This window comes from Semicossyphus pulcher, unplaced genomic scaffold, assembly GCF_022749685.1.
Source record: "Semicossyphus pulcher isolate SPU_LCO1_2020_fin unplaced genomic scaffold, fSemPul1.0.p SCAF_8, whole genome shotgun sequence".
NCBI classification, from domain to species: domain Eukaryota; kingdom Metazoa; phylum Chordata; class Actinopteri; order Labriformes; family Labridae; genus Semicossyphus; species Semicossyphus pulcher.
Window position 1 is genome coordinate 29,096,103 of NW_027211759.1, and position 21,195 is coordinate 29,117,297.

At 41.2% G+C, this 21,195-nt stretch overlaps 1 protein-coding gene across 2 annotated transcripts; it reads right to left on the reverse strand.

The window, feature by feature from the left end:
* Positions 1 to 1,771: 1,771 nt before the first annotated feature.
* wfdc1 (WAP four-disulfide core domain 1) lies at positions 1,772 to 19,666 on the reverse strand. Of its 2 annotated transcripts, none has more exons than XR_011309719.1 (7): positions 19,177 to 19,666; positions 4,835 to 5,030; positions 4,569 to 4,652; positions 3,808 to 3,948; positions 3,138 to 3,197; positions 2,987 to 3,049; positions 1,772 to 2,906 (listed from the first exon to the last, which is right to left on the reverse strand). XR_011309719.1 is itself a non-coding variant. In XM_069686613.1 (7 exons), exons 1-6 carry the CDS (start codon positions 19,267 to 19,269, stop codon positions 2,988 to 2,990), a joined length of 627 nt encoding a protein of 208 aa, XP_069542714.1. In that variant the 5' UTR covers positions 19,270 to 19,666; the 3' UTR covers positions 1,772 to 2,906; position 2,987. The 2 variants fall into 2 exon arrangements, 1 of the variants encoding a protein (XP_069542714.1); XM_069686613.1 differs by having other exon boundaries at positions 3,147 to 3,197.
* Between the last annotated feature and the right edge of the window lie 1,529 nt (positions 19,667 to 21,195).

The window sequence follows — 21,195 nt, forward strand, 5'->3', positions numbered from 1 at the left end:
GCAACACGCAACATCAAAGACCCCAAAGAGAAGCCTCATCAGTCGTACTCGTTACTACTCAATACCGTCTCATAGTAGACCATCATCATGGCTGCGTCTTTGCCAAGATAACACAGATACAATTCACTGTCATACTTTTTGAACAGGTTATATTAATTGGCCAATAATATCATTATTAGACGGGCTGCTAACACCTTGTGTTTTCTCTTTATAAAGACCGGATACTACAGGTAAGAGTGCTGGATCTTGGGTGGAAAATAAGTGACTTGACTTGCCTTAACTAAGGACTCGACTTGACTTGACATAACCTGTGACTTGACTTGACTTGCCCAAGAAAAAATGACTCGAGACTTGCTTGGCAAAGATGACTTGGTCATAATACTGTTAGGTAGTAAGGTTTTCTATAGGAGCTCAGTGATGGAGGTCTGAGCAGCTTTGAAACTCTCTGCTCCCTACACGCAGGACAGGAAAAGGTGATTGCATGTGACTGCTACGTGAAGAATATAACCTTGTAGTGCAGATCTAGAAGGGGTGAAACTTTCCATCAGGAGGAGATGACAGGGTTAACTCAGGTGGCATCAACACCAACCTCATATGTGGCTGAATGTGGCCTACAGCCCTGACTTGGGTTGTTGTCCTGACATGCAGATAAAAAACAGGCTCCTCTCTCAGATGGTTCAGCCGTGCCGGCCAAGAACATCACCAGGCAGGATATGTTCCCTATAAATCTCATCTGCTGAGTGCACACAATCACCTAAATAACATTTATTTAACGGCCTGCAGATCAACACAGGGTGTAGGGTTGCTAAGAGGCACACGAAACATGGCTGATGTAACGTAGAGTGATAAAACACAAGCCTATAAAAAGGCTATAAATATCAACAGATGACACATTAAACAGGAATGAAGAGCTATTTTCCCACCTTGATCAACAGAGGAAAGGTGGGCTTCCTTCATGTTACAGTCTCCAGTCAAAGACGAGTTACACAAAGCAAGACAAGGAAAAATATTGTTTGGCACACCTTTTCTTTTTTGTGTTGTTTATAGGCAGTGAAATAAAAGTCAAATTAAGGGATTTATTCATTACTTGGGATGTCTTAAAACTGTCAGAAAGACTCAATCGAAGCCCTGCACAGTGTTGCTGTGGTTAGCGTAGTGGGCCTTTCTGTGTGGAGTTTGCATGTTCTCCCTGTGCATGCGTGGGTTCTATCCGGGTACTCCGGCTTACTCCCACAGTCCAAAGACATGCTTGTTAGGTTCACTGGTGACTTTAAGACTATGTTCACACTATTAGCCTTTGTGCCCAATTCCGATTTATTGCTCAGATCTGATTTTTTTCTTTGGCTGTTCACATTATTTTGCCTGTAGGTGGGAAAGTGAGCGTGAAAGGTTGTCTGTCTCCTGTGATTGATTGGCGATCAGTCCACGTGTAACCCCGTCTCTCGCCCAATGTAAGCTGGGATAGATTACAGCCCCCCCGCGAACCTGTACAGGATAAGCGGTATAGATAACGGATGAACTCCTGCGCCTTGTTTTAGAAGCATGTGTGGAAACTTAACAATGAAATCATCTAATTTTTAGTTTTCACAAAATCTACGGCTAAACAGGAAACGTTCACAAACACCATCACAACACTTTTCCAGACACAAACAGAAATCTGTGGTGTCATTGTAACAACATTTTATCATTTGTTGAACATACATTTAGTCCTTTATCTTCAAATAACTTAAAACTGAAAAACACATCACAGAACAGTCTTAGACTTCAACAATGTGGTTTATTTAGAACAACATTAGAGCACCAGTCAGAAGGCAACATTCAGACATCACTTTGATTCTGCACACAGAGAATGGTAACAGCTTTAGTTTAAACCTTCAGCTTATTATGAGACCAGCTTATTATTCTGTTATTATAGGCAGCAATGAAACTGAGCACCATTTGAAATGAAACATCAAGAGCTGAACTGAAGCAAGGCGAGTTTGAGAATAACAAAAGATCTTTGACCAGTTTGAGATATCCTCTCTGTGCAAAATACCTTTTTTATATTTGTACTGCAGCAGAGGAAGAGAGAGTGAAGTGAAAACAGTACATTGATAAAATGAATTACTGATGTTTAGAGTTTAAATTTAAAGGGATATTTCACCCAAATCAGTCCTCTTATTATCAAACGTGTGTACTCTGTAGGCTTAGCTTGTTTTTAAACAGTAGTCAAAGTGAACTTTGCAAGTAAACTATTTTATCCTTTTACTTTTTAGAGCAATGAAGTCAGCATCTGTTTGCTATTCCACTTCTTTAAAAACAAATTCTAATATGGTATTTATTCGGTTTAAATCAGAGTTATTAGTCAGATTAATAAACCACATGTGTATTTGATTTAAAGATGCACTACACTTCAGCTGGAATTTGACCCAGTTGTCTGTAAAACCTTCCAGATCTCAGATCAGGATATTTGAGCACCATCCGAGGGCCATATGGTCCTGATTATCTGCTGACTGACCTTAAGGTTACAGCGTGTGTTTCTGTGAGAATAAGAGCGCAGTGAAGGGAAGTAACGTGATGAAATGACATATAATGAAATGGCATTTGTAAAACAGCTTTGGTGCAAACCCCGCTCACCTCTCCTCTGCTTCACCATCAACATCCTCTGCTCCTTCGTTCCACAGACACCAGACAGAGAGCAATAAAAGAGCATTTCTTTGGTTGTTTACTGAAAGTACATGAGATTGTCTTACAAAGGACTTTGTGACTGAGGCGAGAGCTTTGCAAAGAGGAGGTAGCTGCTGTAGGTCTGGTAGAAAAAGGTCCAATCTGGTCCTGGTTCAGGTGTGCTGAGAGCAGGTGAAGAGCAGTGGGCTGATGTCTGAGGTTGTATTGTGGTCGTCGCTGAGGCTGAGGTCAAGGCTGATCTGAGAGAAGATATGAAAGAGACATAAGACTGTGTCTAAAGGGAGATTTCTATGATCTCTCAAAGTGGACTAAAACATACTTTATCCCTGCAGGTTCTTGTGGTGATGTTTTTCATAGCCTACTGCATTGTTAGAGCTGGTACCTGTCAGTGAAACGACAGCTTAATGTCAGGCAGACTGATGCTTTTTCTGCTTCAGTAACAGTGCGGGCTTTCATGTTGTCTACATTACCTCACTTACCCAAGTAGTCCTTGTAGTCCTTGAAGTATTTGTGCCTCAGACCCCGTCCATCTGAAAAAAAAAAGGCTGGAATAACATCTGATCTCCACATGAAACAAATTGCACCTTAAATTCTTGCTTACATGACATATAAGAGGTACATAAAGATACAAAATAATGTTCTTCCATCTTTACTTTTCTGCCAACAGCTGCAGACACAGAGCATAAACTGAGGTAGTCTGCTGAGCAGCCAAGTCATTCCAATTTGTATATTATTTATGGACCTATTAATAGGAGACTCTTGGCTCCTAACAGTATACAATCTGCCAAAAGGAACCAAGCCATACTGAAAGACATTTGCTGGCACCTCCCAGCATCCTGTCTCCTTCCCCTGCTGCCTTACAGAAGTTCAAGCTTGGGAGGGAAGTTGCACTAAGAGCAGACAAACTAGTTTAGCTACATAAATAAAATTAAGCTTGAGGTTATGTGTCTTTAAGGCCTGGATCAAAGCCATATTAAAATTATAAGGCCATAATTGATGTTTGGTATTTGTTTTTATCACTTGATTTTACAATGTGTCTTGTTTAATTGTGAAGCACTTTATGTATACAGTTATTATAATTATAATAATTATAATCATTCAGTAATTTTAGTAACTGCAGGTAATCTAGTCTAGTCAGACCAGAGTTTCCACGTTGCTTGATGCACTGTCCTCGGTTAGGGATGCCTGCGGCAGGATTTCCTGGGTTGATGATGTGGCACTCGTAGCCTGTGGGACAGTGAAGAGGCTCGTCTCCGTCTTCAGTTGTGCTGCAGGCCTCAGCTGGTAGACAGTAAACATAGCATGCATTAGAAGAAATCACAAACAGTAAATACGCCAAGATTTTTCTGTGGATATTATGATTTTTTGCTCACCCTAAACCTGCTATGATACTTTTACTTCATGTATTGATTTGCTATCTTTCCCACTTAGAGTGCCAACACTGCAAACGGAAGACTTTAAATGCCTCTTGTGGAGGTGTTTTACAGGTGTCAGCTGAAGAGATAAGGAAATATTGGGAAGAGAGTGGGAGATGACCTGCAGAAAGAGGCCGAGGGTCAGGGTTGAGCCCTGGACACTGCATCGAGGACTGTAGCCACTGAGCTAAACCGGCACCCCAAATTGGGCATTTTGCTATATCTCATAACGTTTGTTTTTTTTCATCATGGTTAGATGCCCAATTGTCTAAAGGATGGACATCAAAATGTGACTTTAACTGCTTATGTTAAAGATCACTAAAAGCTTGTAATTGGACTGAAAACATCTTATAGTTTTAATTGTGCAACAGTAAAATAATAACCTCAAAAGGCCTTCATCTGTGCACACATAACAGGTGAAAACAAACCAAGACGTGTTAAATGAAACCTGCTCTGTTCTGGTTTCTGGGGCAAAGCTGAACTCACCCTGCAGAACCTCCTCAGGACCGTCTAACAGCCAGCCGTTACCTCCCAACCACCGAGGCTTGGGCTGCACCAGCCAGTCCAACACTGTTCACAACACAGGCACACAAGGATGTTAAAATTAACAGTTATTTACAAACAAGAAAACACTTAGAGGCCTAGTACAATACAGCACAAAAATAAATCAAATCTCTTACATCATTTAATGTCCAATTTTACTCTCTCTTTTATGTTATCTACTATGTGTGTAATCTGTTGTTTCTGCTGACCTGGGGGCGGCTGGACAGACTCCAGGCAGGCGTAGATGCAGCCGTTGTAGCAGCAGCGTTTATGGCGCTCGCACTCCGAGTCTGAGCGGCAGCCGGGCACCTCACAGGCCCTTTCAGGCAGCATCTGTGGTGGTGGTGGACACCGGTCATTCTTCTGGTGCTGCGTGGACTGGGGGTGGTTTGGGTACTCGTAGTCCTGAGAGATGTAACAAGACAGAAATGTCAAATAAAGGAATGAGAATATGGATGTTGTGTGTTCATGTATTGGGTAATACCCTCCCTCAACTGAAGGATCAGATCCATGTTCTAAAAATGATCAGCAGGCGTTCAGGGTCTATAAAAAAGCTGTGACATGCTCCATCTTGAATAGTTCAAGTGCTTAGTAGATGAGCAGCTGCAGGGGGAACACCAATAAAATCTAAGTAGATGATTATGTAATAATGCCAGGCCAGGAAGAGGTCACACAAGGCAACAACACCATTAAACCATCTGATGTCATATTGGTCTATTGCTGAGCCGAGTAGATTATTGAAGGAAGAACCAGTTTTGCTGTTTAAATGCAATTATATTATATTATATTATATTATATTATATCAGTCAGTCAATCAATCAATCAAATTCAAATAAAGTTTATTTGTATAGCGCCAAATCATAACCAATGTTATCTCAAGACACTTTACAGAAAGAGCAGGTCTAGACCGACTCTTTGTTATGTTATTTAAAGAGAGGCCCAACATGGATCACACTGAGTAGCACTTAGCAACAATCGGCACATTGGCAGAAAGATTTCCTTTTAGGCAGAAACCTCGAGCAGAACCAGACTCATGTTGAACAGCCGTCTGCCTCGACGGGTCAAGAAGGAGATGCAGGATAGAGACAGGCAAAGAGAGCAACAACAACAACATATGTTCTGGTTATATCGACAACAACAGGTAATACATACTTATGGTTATGATGCCAATAATAGTGGTACACAAGTGTAAAGATTAGCTAGAACAGCAAAGTTTATTGTATTTGTTATATTCTGCAACCATGAAACTTTTCTAAAAAGTCAAGATAATAAAAAATAAGGCAATTTTTTGTACTGAGCTTTTACATTTGTTACATTTGAGTTACTGCAAATACACACACAGCTGTATTTAAATCCATACACAACCAGTGTAACAACCAAGTGGAATAAAATACCACTACATTTCAATTACAGATAAGATCAGTTTTAAAAAGAAATGCAATTATTAAAAAAGAAATCAGTTTGCCTGAAGATGACACTCTGTATGTGAAAGTGGGACTAATTTACATGAACTTAAGCCAAAATAACCATTTTTTCTGTTGTTGAAGGTTGTCTATTCTTGAATGTTTTGTGTTGTTTTGTATGGACCCCAGGAAGAATAGTTGTTACTATGAAAAAAGATAATGGGGATCCTAAATAAATGAATAAAATAAATTCCCTTAACTGCATTTGACAAGTGCTACCCCTCCTCACAAATCCCAATCTTCACCCCTGGAAACAGTTGAAAAAGATAACAAATTGTACACACACCTTCAATTCAAGCTGACTCTATAATTTTGGAATAATGCAGCCAAATGTCTTTGTCATGCTGTTTACACAAATTTAGACTCTGCAGCCATGCAAGTGGCTCTGAGACTGTAAGGTTTTTTTTTATCAGGCAGAGCTGTGATTTTAGCTAAATGCTTCACAAAGACAGACTTTGACTATGGCTTCAGAGTTCAGATAGACGTCTAAATTCATTCAAAGTAGTTTAGTTCTTGTCTATCTTAAGCAGGACTATGATGCATTGAATTCTGGGTAAATTAAGACTTTTTTCAAAACAAAAAAAATGGCCGACCGAGTAATGCATCTAACCACTCAAGTCCATTTACCCCAGCAGAACATGTTTGTCTATTGGAGGTTATAAGGGCATTTTACTTGGAAAATTCCGCCTAGAGTGTAGCAACAACAACAACAACAACAACAACAAAACCTGAAATGGAAAAAATTTGCAGCAACAGTAAACAGTGTTAATCCGACTGTTGAGAGGATCATCAAAGACGTTCAAAATTTGGTGCTACTGGTCAGCAGGTGTCACTGATTGTTACCGTGGTTACACGGGTCTTAGAGCTGAGTTAGACTGGGGGATAAGGTGTTTAATTATTTTGGCTTAAAATGAGTCAGTCATTATCACTGAACACTAAATACTAACCAGAAGTACTGGGAAAATGAAAAAGCTGACCCTGTGTCATGTGATCACTGAACTCATTGGTGGATATTGTCTGAGAACCACAAGTCTACTGTATGTTCGACAACTTCTGGTACACACAATTCAGGAGATAAGTTGAAGATATGCATGCATTTAGATCATGCATGGCTAAAAATCTAAGGCATAGTTGAGACTAAAGAGATGTAATGTAGGTGAACATGCATGTAAGCCAGTACTTCAGATCAGTAGAGTCATTTTTGAAGGCAACAAAATTAAATATCTTTGTTAAACTTCATGAACAACTGTTATAAATTCCTTTAATTTGGTTCCAAACTGTTTGAATTGATTTGATTGAATTTAAAGCATTTTTTGTTGCTGTATGACGGGATACAACAAGGTGACGTGGCCACTCCTGGTTGGTGCATAAGGTTAAAAAGACACGCATGCATACAGTATTAAAAATCATTCACACGGACAAAGCATAAAGCATAAAAGAAACACACTAATGTACAAAAACACCACATCACACCGGACATATAAATACATTACAAGATAATGTGCCAGGAAAGTGTTGTTACCATGGTGAAAAGACAAAAAACTCCTCAGTGGAAACTGAGTGCTTATGGAGTTTCACTTAATTTTTTTACCACAAGAGGGCAGCAACGGATCTGAGTGATGACTTGTCAGCACGCAAGAGTTACAGCAAAGACACTGACGGTTTGGCTCTCGTATGCATGCCTGCCTGCTCACGTCTTGACCTGGATCGGGAAGGTGATTCACTGTGGGAACAAACACTTCCTATGCGAGTCAGAGAGGGTGAAAGTAGGCCACGGGACCCTGAGCCAAGCAAAGACACACTTCACACACTACGTCGGCTTTGGCAACTCAAAGCGTGGGCCCACATGCGCATACTTTTACGCTGTTGCAGAGAGGATCTGCTCTTGCATGCTTTGCAGATGCTAACATAATGGGATCTGTATCACAGCCACGGTCTCTGTGGTTTAATAGTGTTTACCAAGCTGCAACTCTGTATTTATTCCTGCTCATTGGTTGGACATGTGTGGGTTTATACTCTTTCACAATGTTGGTATTGAATTTCACAAGATCTGTGCCTACGAATAAGCAGTGATTATTTGTTCTGGGTTATTTACACATGGGGAATATTAAAAACCAAATCCCAAGAAGCACTGCAGCCCTTGACTAAACATTGACTCATATTTTCTCAAACTCTGTATTTGCTTTTGTTTAACAAGCTGCACTGTGATCAAGTTTCATGCTCATTTCTCTGTTTTCTTCTCACTGTTACAAACAACTTTTAACAAAATGTTACTGCCTGGTTTCACATCACTTTTACAGCAACCACTGAAGAACATAACGAGGAATAATCCAGGGATAGTTGTTTTGTAAGGCTGAACTCCTTGAATCTCTGCTGCACAGGTGGTAATAAAGTTTGTTGTGCCTCAAGGGCCCATTCTCTACCATTGAAGGACAAATGTTTCTTTCCATTTACTGACATATTTCAAGATATAGATCATTAGTCCTCTGTTATGAATCTGCAGAGTTGTTTGTCATAAGGCCGAGAATACATGCTGTGTCACTGGAAAACAAGCACAACCACAGTCTCCATCTTTCTGAATGTAAATCTTTTCAGTCGGGTGACTTTCTCTGACCTCCCAGCCTCAGCCATTCATCTGGGTGTCCCAGAGAGAGAGAGAGAGAGACTTTGGTGTTACTTCTACACTAGATTAGTAGTTAGATAACCAGCCTGCGTGTTGCACTCAGTCATTAAACTGTGCTGTTTATTTGGCAGCCTCTCTGACAGTTCATACAAACCAACCAGAAAAACGAAAGCAAATGTTTGGCGCTGCGTTGGTATCGCTCACACTGTATGTGGGTTAATTTTAAATACCCATTAACTTGCTCTGGCAGCTGCCAGCATAGTGGTTGGAGGGCTCTTTGAGGGGGGATTCACACTGTGGAGGGATGGAGGGAACAATGTGCAGCTCTTACAGTTAATTGAGATCCTGCATAAATGATTGTCATTGCACACCACTTGTAGCGCTGGGTAAATTACAAAACTTTTTGCTTACTGACTGAGACGCTGAAAATATGTTAACTTGTTTTTCAGATATTTCTTGATTAGATAACAAATTCATTTTTCTTAACAATGGATCAAATGACTGTGTAATGTCAAAGTTGTCACTCATAGTGACAAATCAACAAATCCAAAAACAATTATTATACAACAGTTAGTTCTGAATAATAATAATTTGAAGAGGCCTTCTATGAGTGGTGATATTCACATCAGTGGGACCTTTTACTCTCTGTATCACTCCGCCTCAGCCAGGTGGTCTGAATACTGTTAATTAGCATTATGGCAGGCCGTGTTTGTCTACATTAATGAAGCTGGTACCTCTGAATCACACAGCAGACTCTTATTTCAGTTGCCTTTTAAATTAAAACAAATTGATAAATGTACATGATAAAAAACAGCTGATCTGTGGTAACCTGTAGACACACAAGCTGTGTCCCAATCCAGGGGCTGCAGCCTTCAAAGGCTGTATTTGAAGACCGATTGCGTAACAGAAGCGTGTCGAAGGCTCCTTCAGATGCGGCCGACAAATGCGTCCTCCGTTTCCCCGGCCCACCATATCAGATACCAGATGCACTGCACACCAATTCAAACTATTTAAATATACGCTTTTAAATGTAAAAGTTTTTGGTTTCAACTCAATCGAATAGCTAGTGTTACACATGTTTAAGAAAACAAAAGGGCCCCTAAAACAAATTATCTTTAAAATAATAGGTTAATTTACACAACGTTAGTAATGCTAGTTAGTTAGCCCGCTAGCTACTTGTTGCTAGGCGATAGGAGCGGCGTTTGATGACGCAAGGGTAGACCAGACATTTCAGTTTGGCTTTAACGGTCTACGCAGGCTATGAATGGAGCATCCTCTGTGGACCGCCTCCTCTGAAGGCTGGAGCCTGTGGATTGGGAAACAGCTACTGTGCAGGACAACGTTTGGGTTGCTTGGCAACAAAAGTCCAGTTTCAGTTAAGTTGTGGAACTAGCTGAGATGGATGTAACAAAAAATAATCTGCTATTGATTGTTACTTTTTATAACTGTTTGCCATGGCTGTGATTATCTTCGACCCTCTGCGGTTTGTGCCTACGACTAAATCACAGCCGTGATGATATTCAGTGCAACATCACTCCCTCTCATGTGATATTGCTTAACCATCCGATACTACAGTTCCCCTCAGCTCTTCTAAACGTTTGCATCTGTCAACTCATTGTTTTGTTATCGATCACACCTCCATACTTTTTGGTTCGCTGCTCTCATGAAAACAGATGTTTTCTGCAAAAAACCTTTGTTTTTGTGTCACTGTGGCAACGTAAGCAAGTAGCCTGCATGTGGATAATTCATTAGCTAAAGAGCCAAATATTTTCCCTGGGAGTGTGTGGAGACAAAATCAGATCTAAATAAGAGTGAACATTGGACTTACTAGTATAAACATTACTCCATATGACTGCAAATGCTGCTTTAAATATTGTTGACAATATATGAAACTTTTTTGCAAATGATAAAACTTTGCTGCCAAATAGAAGGAATGAAAGGAACCTGCAAAAGCCTCCATGCAAAAGAGTGAAGCTGCAGATCTAAATAATTAATGCATTTTTTGGTTAGTGCGAGTATACAGCATCTATGTCATTCTGGCAGCGACACCTTGTAAGTCCAGTGAATAAGCTACAGTTCACTTGCACACGCATCAATTCAACAGATCGTGTTGTGCCTATTCAACATCATCAACCTTAATGCTGTGTTTACAGATTTTTGCGTGGAAGTTTTTTCAGTATAAGAGGGCCTCATGCATTTTTTTCATGTTTCAGTGTGAGCTTGTTTAATCAAAGTAGGTAAGCACTGACAGTGACAGCAGTATCCATCAGGGCAAAAAGTTGAGGCACAGTATGCTCTGTGTAGTGGCTAAAGCAGTCCAGTTTAAAATGCCTTGTGTATTATCTGAAGCTGTCACAGATACCACTTTTTAAGTGAATGAATTATAGCCAAGTAGAATCCCAATAGTTTGTGGTACAGAACAAGGATGGAGTTAGAAAGGATCCAAAAACAAACCAATGAGTCATGCTGTTTCAAGCTAGTTAACAAATGAATCTTAGCTCTCTGCTGCAAAATTCGAATATTGATTAATGGGTGACTGTCATGATATTATTAGCTCAGTTTGGTTGGTTCCAGCTTACATAAGCACTTGCCAGTCATGTTTTAAGGGGGAAATATGGTTGGATTTTGATATTAGAATACATTTTTTTGCCCCGTATATAAAATAGGCTCTCAAAATGTTCGGCAATGTGATCTAAAAGTGTTAAAAAAAATCTTTTTTTTATTCCAGCTGAACTTGAACAGGACTCTCCACCAATGTGACATTCCACTCTGAAAACATTAAAGACCCCCTCCAGTGAAAATCCAGTGTTTAACCATGTACACATCTCCATGTGGTGTACCAAGGACAGGCTGAACAACACGTTTTCAGATTGGCAGGGTTTGTGATGTCACAAATCTAAGGCCAATCCCGTTAATGGACAGGGTGACGCTATGCATATTATTTTGTGCAACCTATGGCAACCACTTCGGTGATGCGCGAACCAACTGTAACCGTCATCGTAATTTTTGCAAACTCACTACTGACTAACTTAACGTTACTACTACTAATGACTAAGTTTCAAGCGAGCTACGTTTCAACAAGTTGCCATTAAACGATGGCAGAGATGTGTTTTGTTTTTGCGACAGAGGTGGCGGTTGGAAATGTTTTATTAGGGAGAAGGAGGAGATGCCTTGGGAGGATTTTTACAAGGTAATGAAACATATTTTGCAGAAAAAACATATCAGACACAATTTATTATTTCAAGCAGAGCATTTTAAATGTCGTACAACATGACTGGAGCTGCTCTTTAAGACTCATGATGATAAGTAAAAACAACAAATTGATGCGGCAGAATTAAAATATTCTCTATTTATGTTCCAATTGACCCTACATTACCACACAATGCATTACATTTTACCAACTTAAATGCAATCAGTTTGCAGATTTGGTCGTGTTATGTAAATAGCAACAACCCGGCTCCTGCTTTTAGTCTTAAGCAGGAATGAGGGGCGAGCTACAGAGGCAATTTATCAGACTCTGGGCAGATCTCCCAACAGCCACTAAAGACTTTAAACAACTTTATTTTTACATATGCACAAGTACATGCCTGACTTGGATGTGAACATCTGGAGGAGTTCCCCTTAAGACAAAATAAAACAATTATACGTAACTGTCTGCATGCACATCCTTCCACACACTGTAAACTTGGTCTTATACTCTTCATTCATGCCTCTCAGTGGAGCCACACTGGTTCCTGGTGCAGTTTGATCTATGAATGAGGACTATAAAGCCCGCTGTGATTGGATAATGACATAATGACTACAACCGTCTCCTCTTATCTCACATCCGATCTGCTCCTAACGTCTCCTGCAGACGTCTCCTACAGACGTCTCCTACAGAAGGTCAAGTGTGCCCTTCCTGTTTATGTGTGCGTGTGTTCAGTGTGAGTTTTCTGCAGAAGCCTTTCTGTAATGTATCTTTACTGTTTTGTTTCCTGAGCCTAAGACTTTTCTTCTTTAAATGTTACTTCTAATAAACTCTTTTCTCCACTTTTCTCCACCGCTTCTCCTCACGTCTGTCGTCATCTCTTACAGTAGCTGCTTCGCTCTGAAGGCTCGTCTTGTCTCTTCTCTGCTGCCTTCATGTCTTTGTATGCCAGAGGGGCCGCCATGCTTCACATCCTGAGCTTTATCACACTATCCTGCACTCATCTCTCTGATGTTCCACATTGTTTATTTACTCTCCTGTCTGCTGTGCCGCTCTCCTGTAGAGACTCTGCCAGCGGGCCCGTGTGTGATGTTCATGTCTATCTGTGGGCATGTTTTTGCTCTCTGCCCTCTCTGTCTGAATCACTCTCGCTGACTGTTTTCCTCCTCGTCTTTTATAATCTTCATGAGTTTTACCTCTCCCTCTCTTCCTCTCCTTGGTGTTGAAAAGAAATGGCACGAGGGTGGCTGTAACAAATGATCCCAAACTGCTCTTTTACTCTTTCAGTCTGGCAATCTTTTTTAGCACTCTTGCTCTGTGGTTTATGGGCAGTTTAACTGTACTCAGATCAGGCCGTTCATGGTTCAACGCAGAGATCTCAGACAGATACTGAGATTTTCTGCTGCCTTTGCACACAGAAACACACTCACATACGAAACAGCAGGGTCAGGGTTGTGCACACATCTACAGGAAACATTCTTTCATATAGGTGTCGACTCAAATGTGTCAGATCTGCCATGTCTACTAAATGAAGTAGCCCACAGCACGCATCTGGTTAGCTTTAAGGTTGTCAAGACTAATTTCCTGTCTTAAAACCAGAAGTCAGTTCGACAGAAAGATAGACAGACGTGCAGATAGATGGAAACGCAGCAGTTCAAGCTGTGAGACAAACCCTGTAAATCAGCCGTAGATGAGAGTTTCGATGAGTGATGTGAAGACATGCTGACAGACAAACAGGTACACGCACAGCTGGGAAGCAGGAAAAGTCCTTGTGCTGTGAACATAACAGCAGAGCGACGTCTAACCTTGAAAAGCAGATGAACTGACTGATCCCATGTGAGCTGTGGTTTGTCACACAACAGGACAGACGTAAAGTGACTGTGAAAGCAGCTCATTAGTGGTGGGAAAGAGTCTCAACGAGTGTCTGCTATCTGTCAGTCATAATACGAGGTAGCAGGGATGGCCATGAAAGAGCTCTCTGTAAACTCAGCAGCCACATTTTAGACTGCCTCGGTATGCAGAGTTATTGATATAAACACGTCTGCGATCTCACATACCCAGACTCGCTATGAATTTCCTCCCTGTAGTTGAAGAGATAAATTGTGAAAATAATCTGCTGCCAAGTAATAAGAATGTCTGGAACATCAGAGGCTCCAGGTGAAAAAGTGATGCAGAAATGTATGTGGAAAAAAATCTGTTTTTTGTGCGTGTATCTGTCGTCCTGTTTGGAGAACTCCTCCAGTGTCCACTTATGTGCTTCTGACCAGCAGGCTCACATCATCTGACTGGGATTAGCCCGCTTAGAGCTGCACACACCAGTTCACAAGACTACTGTTAAACTGGATGACTGGCTGGCTACCACTGCACACGCAGAACCTCCATTGATTTGATTTGTACATGCAGCCTGGTGACTCTTGCAGGGTATTTTGATTATTTATTTTATTTGCTCTTCTTCTCTTCTTACTTTTTCTTGACATGTTGTTTACCATTGTACAACATCCAATAAAAGCTAATTAAAAAGAGAAAATAAAGCTCTCCAAACTTCAGCGGACTTGTTTAATTAGCTTAGGAATTAGGAATTTTAAGAATTAAGTTATAGTGGAAATTGTATGATGAATAAGTGAAAGTTCAAACACAGTTTAATGGCTTCCCGGATTTTTTAAGTGTAGTTGCTCACATGTCAGAAATGTCAAGACCTAGTATTGATTAATGGCCCAATTTCACAGGTAATAATTTAGACCATATTAAGTTAAACTAAATGCAAAAACATTGTTCGGACTATACCCTCACAACAAAATCCACCATGTCATAACTCTTTAAATGAACTGAAATGTAGCTGATTAAATGTAGACGTGAACACGTTTTCAGATGCTTCTCATGGCTGCATTGCATTTGTCTTACATTCCAATGATTTGTCTCAGACAAATATTTTGCTAATGAACTAAAATACAACCCTTGCAGTGAAATGCAAGGGCTGTGATTTAGGACAAACTGTGACAACAACAACGACTGTGCTGAAGACTGGTTGATGATGATGATGCCAAGGACAGCTTCCAGTGAGGAAGATTGTCACAGCCTTATGTCCCAACCAGGCTGAAGGAAATTGGCCAAGTAAGTTAGTTAGTAAACACAACAGCACATGTAAGAAGATACGCTATTAAAAATGATTAATATTAATCAATAAATATTAATAAGATCTGGTTCTCAACCATTACAATAAAAGTGTGACCTTTAATTCCCTTCAGTTCAATGCATGTTATGAATCTCTTGCCTTACATAAATTATGCGTAAGAGTCTGCTCTTATCTTTGCAAAGTATGACTTGCCTAAAAGCTACAAATGTCCTTCAGTGAACAGCAGTATGAATCTGTTTTAGTATAAGCCAGAGGACAAGTCAAACAGCCAGGAACAGGAAGTACATGTGTTAGTGAGCATCTGCAGGGCCCCATCTTAATACCAGGTGCTGTTCAGATGACCCGCATAACATCAAATAAATGAAACTGTGTAGACTTCTGATGGAAGCCTCAGACTGTCCGTGCTCACTGACAAGCCCAGGCAGGTGTCTGAGCCAGACTGTGTTATGGCTGTAGGAGACAAAATTATCTGTTCTGTGTGTGTGTGTGTGTGTGTGTGTGTGTGTGTGTGTGTGTTTGTGTGTGCGTGTGTGTGTGTGTGTGTGTGTGTGTGTGTTTGGGAATCTGGAATCTGTACATCTGGAGCAATGGTTTTGGAAGGAGGACAGAGGTGCTTGGGGCGTTCAGACTTCTGTATTGCAGCTGCTTGGAGAAAATGTTTTACTTTGAATTCTAACTTTTCACTTTCAGTCAGTCTTTTGAAACCTTTTCACGACCAGAATGTGGATCAAAAATTGTATGAGCATCACGATAGTTCCTGCAAAATGTAATTACTGTTTTGGAATATATATATTTTTTTTCTTGCTGTTCCTTACAGTGGTCTCTCTCAATCTCAAAGACCTCAGTTTTGTTCTCTTTGGTGGCACCTATGGTGATAAACGGTAATTGTGGGAGCACACTTCCTACATATCAGACGTCCACGGTTGGCTCCGGTTGTAACTCTTGATTTTCCTGGCTGACGGTCGCTTTCCTTTTCAGACTGTTTGCTTCATCTGAGCGTCGAGTTTGTTTCTTTTTCTTTGGATTTTCACTTATTGTTGAAGTTGTATCTGTAGTCATCCATCTTTTCTTTGTTTGTTCAGACATAGTAGATTACTGTTTACACGAAACACTTGCAGAGACCGGAAAAGCAGCCGCTTAGCTCCGCCTACCCTCTCTGGCAGACCAACCACTGCTGGCTGATGGAAAACACATCACTAACTGGGCGCCGCTTGGGATTTTTTCTGCAAAAGTCGCCACAGGCAGCCAGTCTATAATACTGCAAATGCAAAGGCTTTCATCAGTGGGCCATAGGCTCAATCACCATTGTGTTACCTCATTCAGCGATAGATAGTGACATTTATTTAAATCAAAATCTTAGAGATTATTACTTTAATGTAGCCGGGTGAAAATATCTGTTATTGTCTGTGTGTAATCACTAAGCATGCATCCATCAATTATCTATACCGCTTATCCTGTTCGGGGTTGCGTGTGGCAGGGTTACACCTGGACTGATCACCTGTCACTCACAGGGCTGACACACAGAGACAGAGAAAGCCAGGCATGCACAGGGAGAACATGCAAGCTCCACACAGAAAGGCTCAGGATTCGAACCGGGATTTGAACCTTCTAGCAGTGAGGTGACAGCGCTAACCACTGCACCACCGTGCAGCCCAATCAATGAGTAGCCAGAGAGAATAAACCTTAAATCCCTGTTGATATTATTTGTGTCATTCCCCACCTCTCTTTCCCTTCATGGCCATGTTCTCTTAGCTAAAGAAAGTTTAGTCTAATGCTTTTTTCCCCTTTTGACATGCCATGTTTTACTTGGCAGACAGTTTCCCCATCAAACCCAAAGAGGAACTTAAAGTGCTACTTGTTAGACCTTGTGGTCTAGATAAGAGATAGACATGACTCTGACCCCTAAGACCATCTGACCCAGAGGTCAAATAGAAACCTGGCTGAGCTTTACATAAGAGTCAGGTGTAGGAAGGCGTTAAGGCCTGCAAAGGCAGTTTGTCTAGATTGGGGTGACCATGTTTGTAATAATAAAGCTTTATAATGAGGAAATTCCAGGAAAAGAAAACAGAGACATCCCAGTTTACACTGCTTTCTAGTTTTCATCATTTTTGTTTGCATTTTCTTAAAGGTTTTCCAGCATGCAAAACAAATAATCAAGTGACAATAAACATATTTAAGCATTTGAAGTCCAAATTTCATATTGAAAAGCATCATCACTATTCGGCCTTGTCTCAATTTTGACTATTCCATATTCAGAGATGAAAAGGGAGCATAAACACAAGACAGGTACTGAGCACACCCAGGCCTTGATGTTGTTTCCAAACACTATTCCACTAAATAGTCAGTGACTATAATTTGCCTTTCCACACGGCCCGGTGTTATGAATAAAGTTGAGGCTGTGTGTGTTTAAGTGCACATGTGGGAGGTGGTTAAAAAAAATGACAGATTGAAAGATGCAGAGATGAAAAGGTTCAGAGGGAAAGAGACAAACTCCATCTGCACAGCCGTCTCAGCATGTTCCAATTACAGCAGCTTTGAAGCAGAGTCCAGCAAGACGGTGCTTTCTGAGAGCGGGAGGAGACGACGAGAGAAAAGAGATCTGGGAGAGGGGAACTCTGGGGCGATATGCTGAGAGAGGCACATGGGGTAGAGGATATAAAAAGCAGGGTGGGGAGAAGGTGAAAGGGTAACTACTTTATATGAGAGAGGGGAAGATAGATGAAGGCTGAGAGCGAGAGAGGGAGAAGGCCAACAAGGGCATAAACCAGTGAGAAAGTGAGAACATTGAAGCACGAGAGGGAGAGAGAGAGAGGCGGCAGCACGCTACAGTGAGCCCTTGTTAGAGATGATCAATCAGCCAAACTGAGCTGAGTTAACAAGCAGGGGCCCGGTCTGCAAGTTCAGTTCCTGCCCTAATAATCCACAACAAAGTCACACACACTACAACACACACAGGCTGTAGACGTACATCCAGTGTGCACTTCAGTTACTCATATGGAAACGGGAAAATCAGCGACTTATTCCAACCTGTTGAACTCAAATCTCTGCTGCTCATCAAAACTGAAAAACTATCCCGTCAGTGTAGATTTGTCATGCTTTAAAATCAAAGCTGCTCCAAACTGTTGCTTTCTCCGGGGTGAGAGACGTTTTCAGGTCCTCCATTTAAGCTAAAGACGCCACATTGTCGGAGTCATTACCAGAAATATGAACAAGAATCAAAAATGACTCAGCAAAATCTGCTTTACAAAGTGTTACATCATTATATGATTGTAAAATAAGTGATGAAACAATGCTCAATCAGTAGAGATGTCATTATATGGGCAGGATAAATGTATTTGCCTTATTCTAAAAGTATAAATAAAAAAGGAGCATAAAGTACAAGTTCCTCAAAATCCTCTTAAACACACATATCTTGTAAATACAGCGCTACAGCCAGCAGGCGGTTAGCTTAGCTTAGCATAAAGTCTGGAAACAGCATAACACTTAATTTGCAATCCATAGAAAAACTAAATTATAAAAATCGTTTCTTGGTTGTATTATTCACACAAAAACTACAATAAAATGTAAAAGTTGTAGTTATGTTCTTGATGTCACTGCTCCCAGCCAAGAAATAATCTGACCTCTTGTTTTAGTTTAAAAACATGTGATGTATTATTCAGTGAGCTTTGGAGGTTCTAATAAATGGATTTTACTTCCTTTAGACAAAGCCAAGCTAACTGTTGCATGCTTTTTGCATCCAGCGTGTACACTAAGCTAAGCTAGTCACCTCTCTCTGCAGAGTTATATCTACCAGACAGATATAAGAATAAATCTAACTCTGCAAGAAATAAACCGTCCCTAAATATGGACCTGTTTCTGCAGCACATTACTTAGTTATTCATACATGGGAAATTCACACCACTTTTCACTGTTCATTACAGGATTAAAGCACTCCTACCAGGTCAACCTCCTCTCACCTCAGCCACAAAACTGCCCTCACTGTGTGAAACCAGCTCTCTGTCACAGAGCCGGTATTGTACTGTAATGCTGTGAGCTTTCACCTACTTCCACTTCGCAGGAGACTCTGGAAACAACCAGAAACCAAAGAAAGACCTGCACTAATTCAGCACATACACAAAGGCAGAGAGGAAGATTAGCAGTCCCACCTTATGGTTGAGTCCTCTTTTCCTGATTCTTCTGGCATCACTTCCTGTGGACAGGACCAACAGGGACAGCAGCAGCACCACAGATCCCGGCATGGTCTGTGTCCTGCACACCAACTCCAAACTCCTTCTGTGTCCCCCTTTCTCTCCTCCCTTCCTGTCAAAGAGGTATTCCTTCTTCCTCTCCTTATTCCAAAGTTGGTCCTTTAGGCGTTTGTGGGTCCTCTGATATGTTGCCTTTCCAGCTGAAGCAATAACTCTCCGGTGCTCATGTGCAGCCAGAGATTACACAAGCCCTCTCCCTCCAACAGGACCTGCCTTTTTATCCGCCTGAGGAAAAGTACAGATCAGAATGACAAAGTAGAGGGAAGGAAGGGGAAAGTACAGAGGGGATGAATGGAGGCAGTGTAGGAAAGAAATGAAAGAAGGAGAAAAGTGAGGGGAGCGAGAGGAGGGGAAGGGAGGAACAGCAGCTGTCTGTGCATCAGTTGCGAAGAGCTGAAACTGTGTGCTGGCACAGTGTGCGCACATGTCTCTGGGATAGCGGATGGGAGGGGGTGAAAGGAGGGAGGGGAGAGTGTTAGAGAGGGCAGTTTGTGTGAGACCTCCCCTTTGCCCTCGTGTTGCATCTCCCAGCACATCTGGTGATCTTTATGTGAATTTGACAGAGTTCTGTCAATGTGTTGTGGGGACGTATTTTATCTTCTGTGGCTTTGCTTCACATGTTTTGCTTGCGTGCGGTGATGTAGGAGGGAAAATAAATGGCTTGCTAATTGTTGGGTTTGAAAGTACTTGTTGACTGCTAGCTTACAGTCCCAGCATGCATTTAGGCTATTAACTGTTCAACATCCCTGTTTACATTCCTGATTTTCTCGGCGACATGATGTGCATGATTTATCTGACAGGGAATACTTGAACACACCTGAATGTGTGTGTCTGTGTGTGTACATTATGTTTGGAGAGGACGCAGTGTGATTTCAGTGCCATTGACCCATAAAGAATGAGAGCATGTGCTGTGTTTCAGGGAAAGGGGCCTCTCTATCTCTTTCTCCATCTTGTGCTTCACTTCTCTTCCTTTTCCCCTTCTCACAAGTTGCACCCTCTCAAACTAGGACATCTCCCCCCCTGTCTCACCCCCCACCTTACCCCTTAGACCTTTCTCCCCTTCTGTCCCCTCCCCTCGCTGAACTCTCAGTGTCTTGCACTGAAAGGGAGAAAGAATGCTAAGCCTGCACAAATCTCGGTCATTATTAGTTTTACAGGAGCAGGGCTCATGTCACTGGGAGGCCCCGGCTTCACTTACACAAAAGGCAGAGTAAAGAGTTAGAGCGGGAGAAAGGAGAGACAACAGAGAGGGAGGGGGGGAGAGGTAGTGGAAGAGCCTGCATGAATGAATATGTGAGAAAGACAGAGAGATAAGTCTGTCCATTAATTAAAGTTTGGTAGCATTCATTTTTATCATGGTGCCGATATACTGGAAATAAACTTTTATTTCTGTCCACTTTGCAAACTTTGCAACAGAAGAGGCTTAATGCTGACCTGTAGCTCCACAAAATAATGAAATAGGCTTTTAAAATGCTTCTTAGCATTGGAACAAGCAAGGTTGTACTTGTATGTCTACTTTTACTTACTTATTTTAATTTAATCGCTAATATTTTAATATATCCTGAATTTTAATGTTTTGTTTGTCATATTTCATAATGCTCTTAACGTTCTTAACTCTGTCAAACACATTGAATTGCTTTATCTATTACCCCGTTTTTCAGACCCGTGAAGACACGCTTACAGATGCTGATTGTCTCTTTTCCCATTGCCAGTGAAGTATCCTCCTGTCGGTCTCTTTTCTGCTGCGTCACAGTCTGACGTCACAAACGCACCGTAAACAGGGTTAGTAAACAGTGAAGATGTTATGGTGGTTAGGTCTTTATTGTATCTATTACTCATTCAGTCTGTTTATCAAACTCGACGCCGACAAATTTGGAACGATGTTCGAGCGCTGCTCGGATGGAGACAGGCGGAATT

Coding starts and splice junctions, on each gene's coding strand:
- wfdc1 (XM_069686613.1), bottom strand. CDS start 19,269: ATGCCGGGATCTGTGGTGCTGCTGCTGTCCCTGTTGGTCCTGTCCACA. Junction 4,653..4,834: donor GTCTGTCCAGCCGCCCCCAG/GTCAGCAGAAAC, acceptor TGTTGTGAACAG/TGTTGGACTGGCTGGTGCAG. Junction 3,050..3,146: donor GGACTACAAGGACTACTTGG/GTAAGTGAGGTA, acceptor TTTCACTGACAG/GTACCAGCTCTAACAATGCA.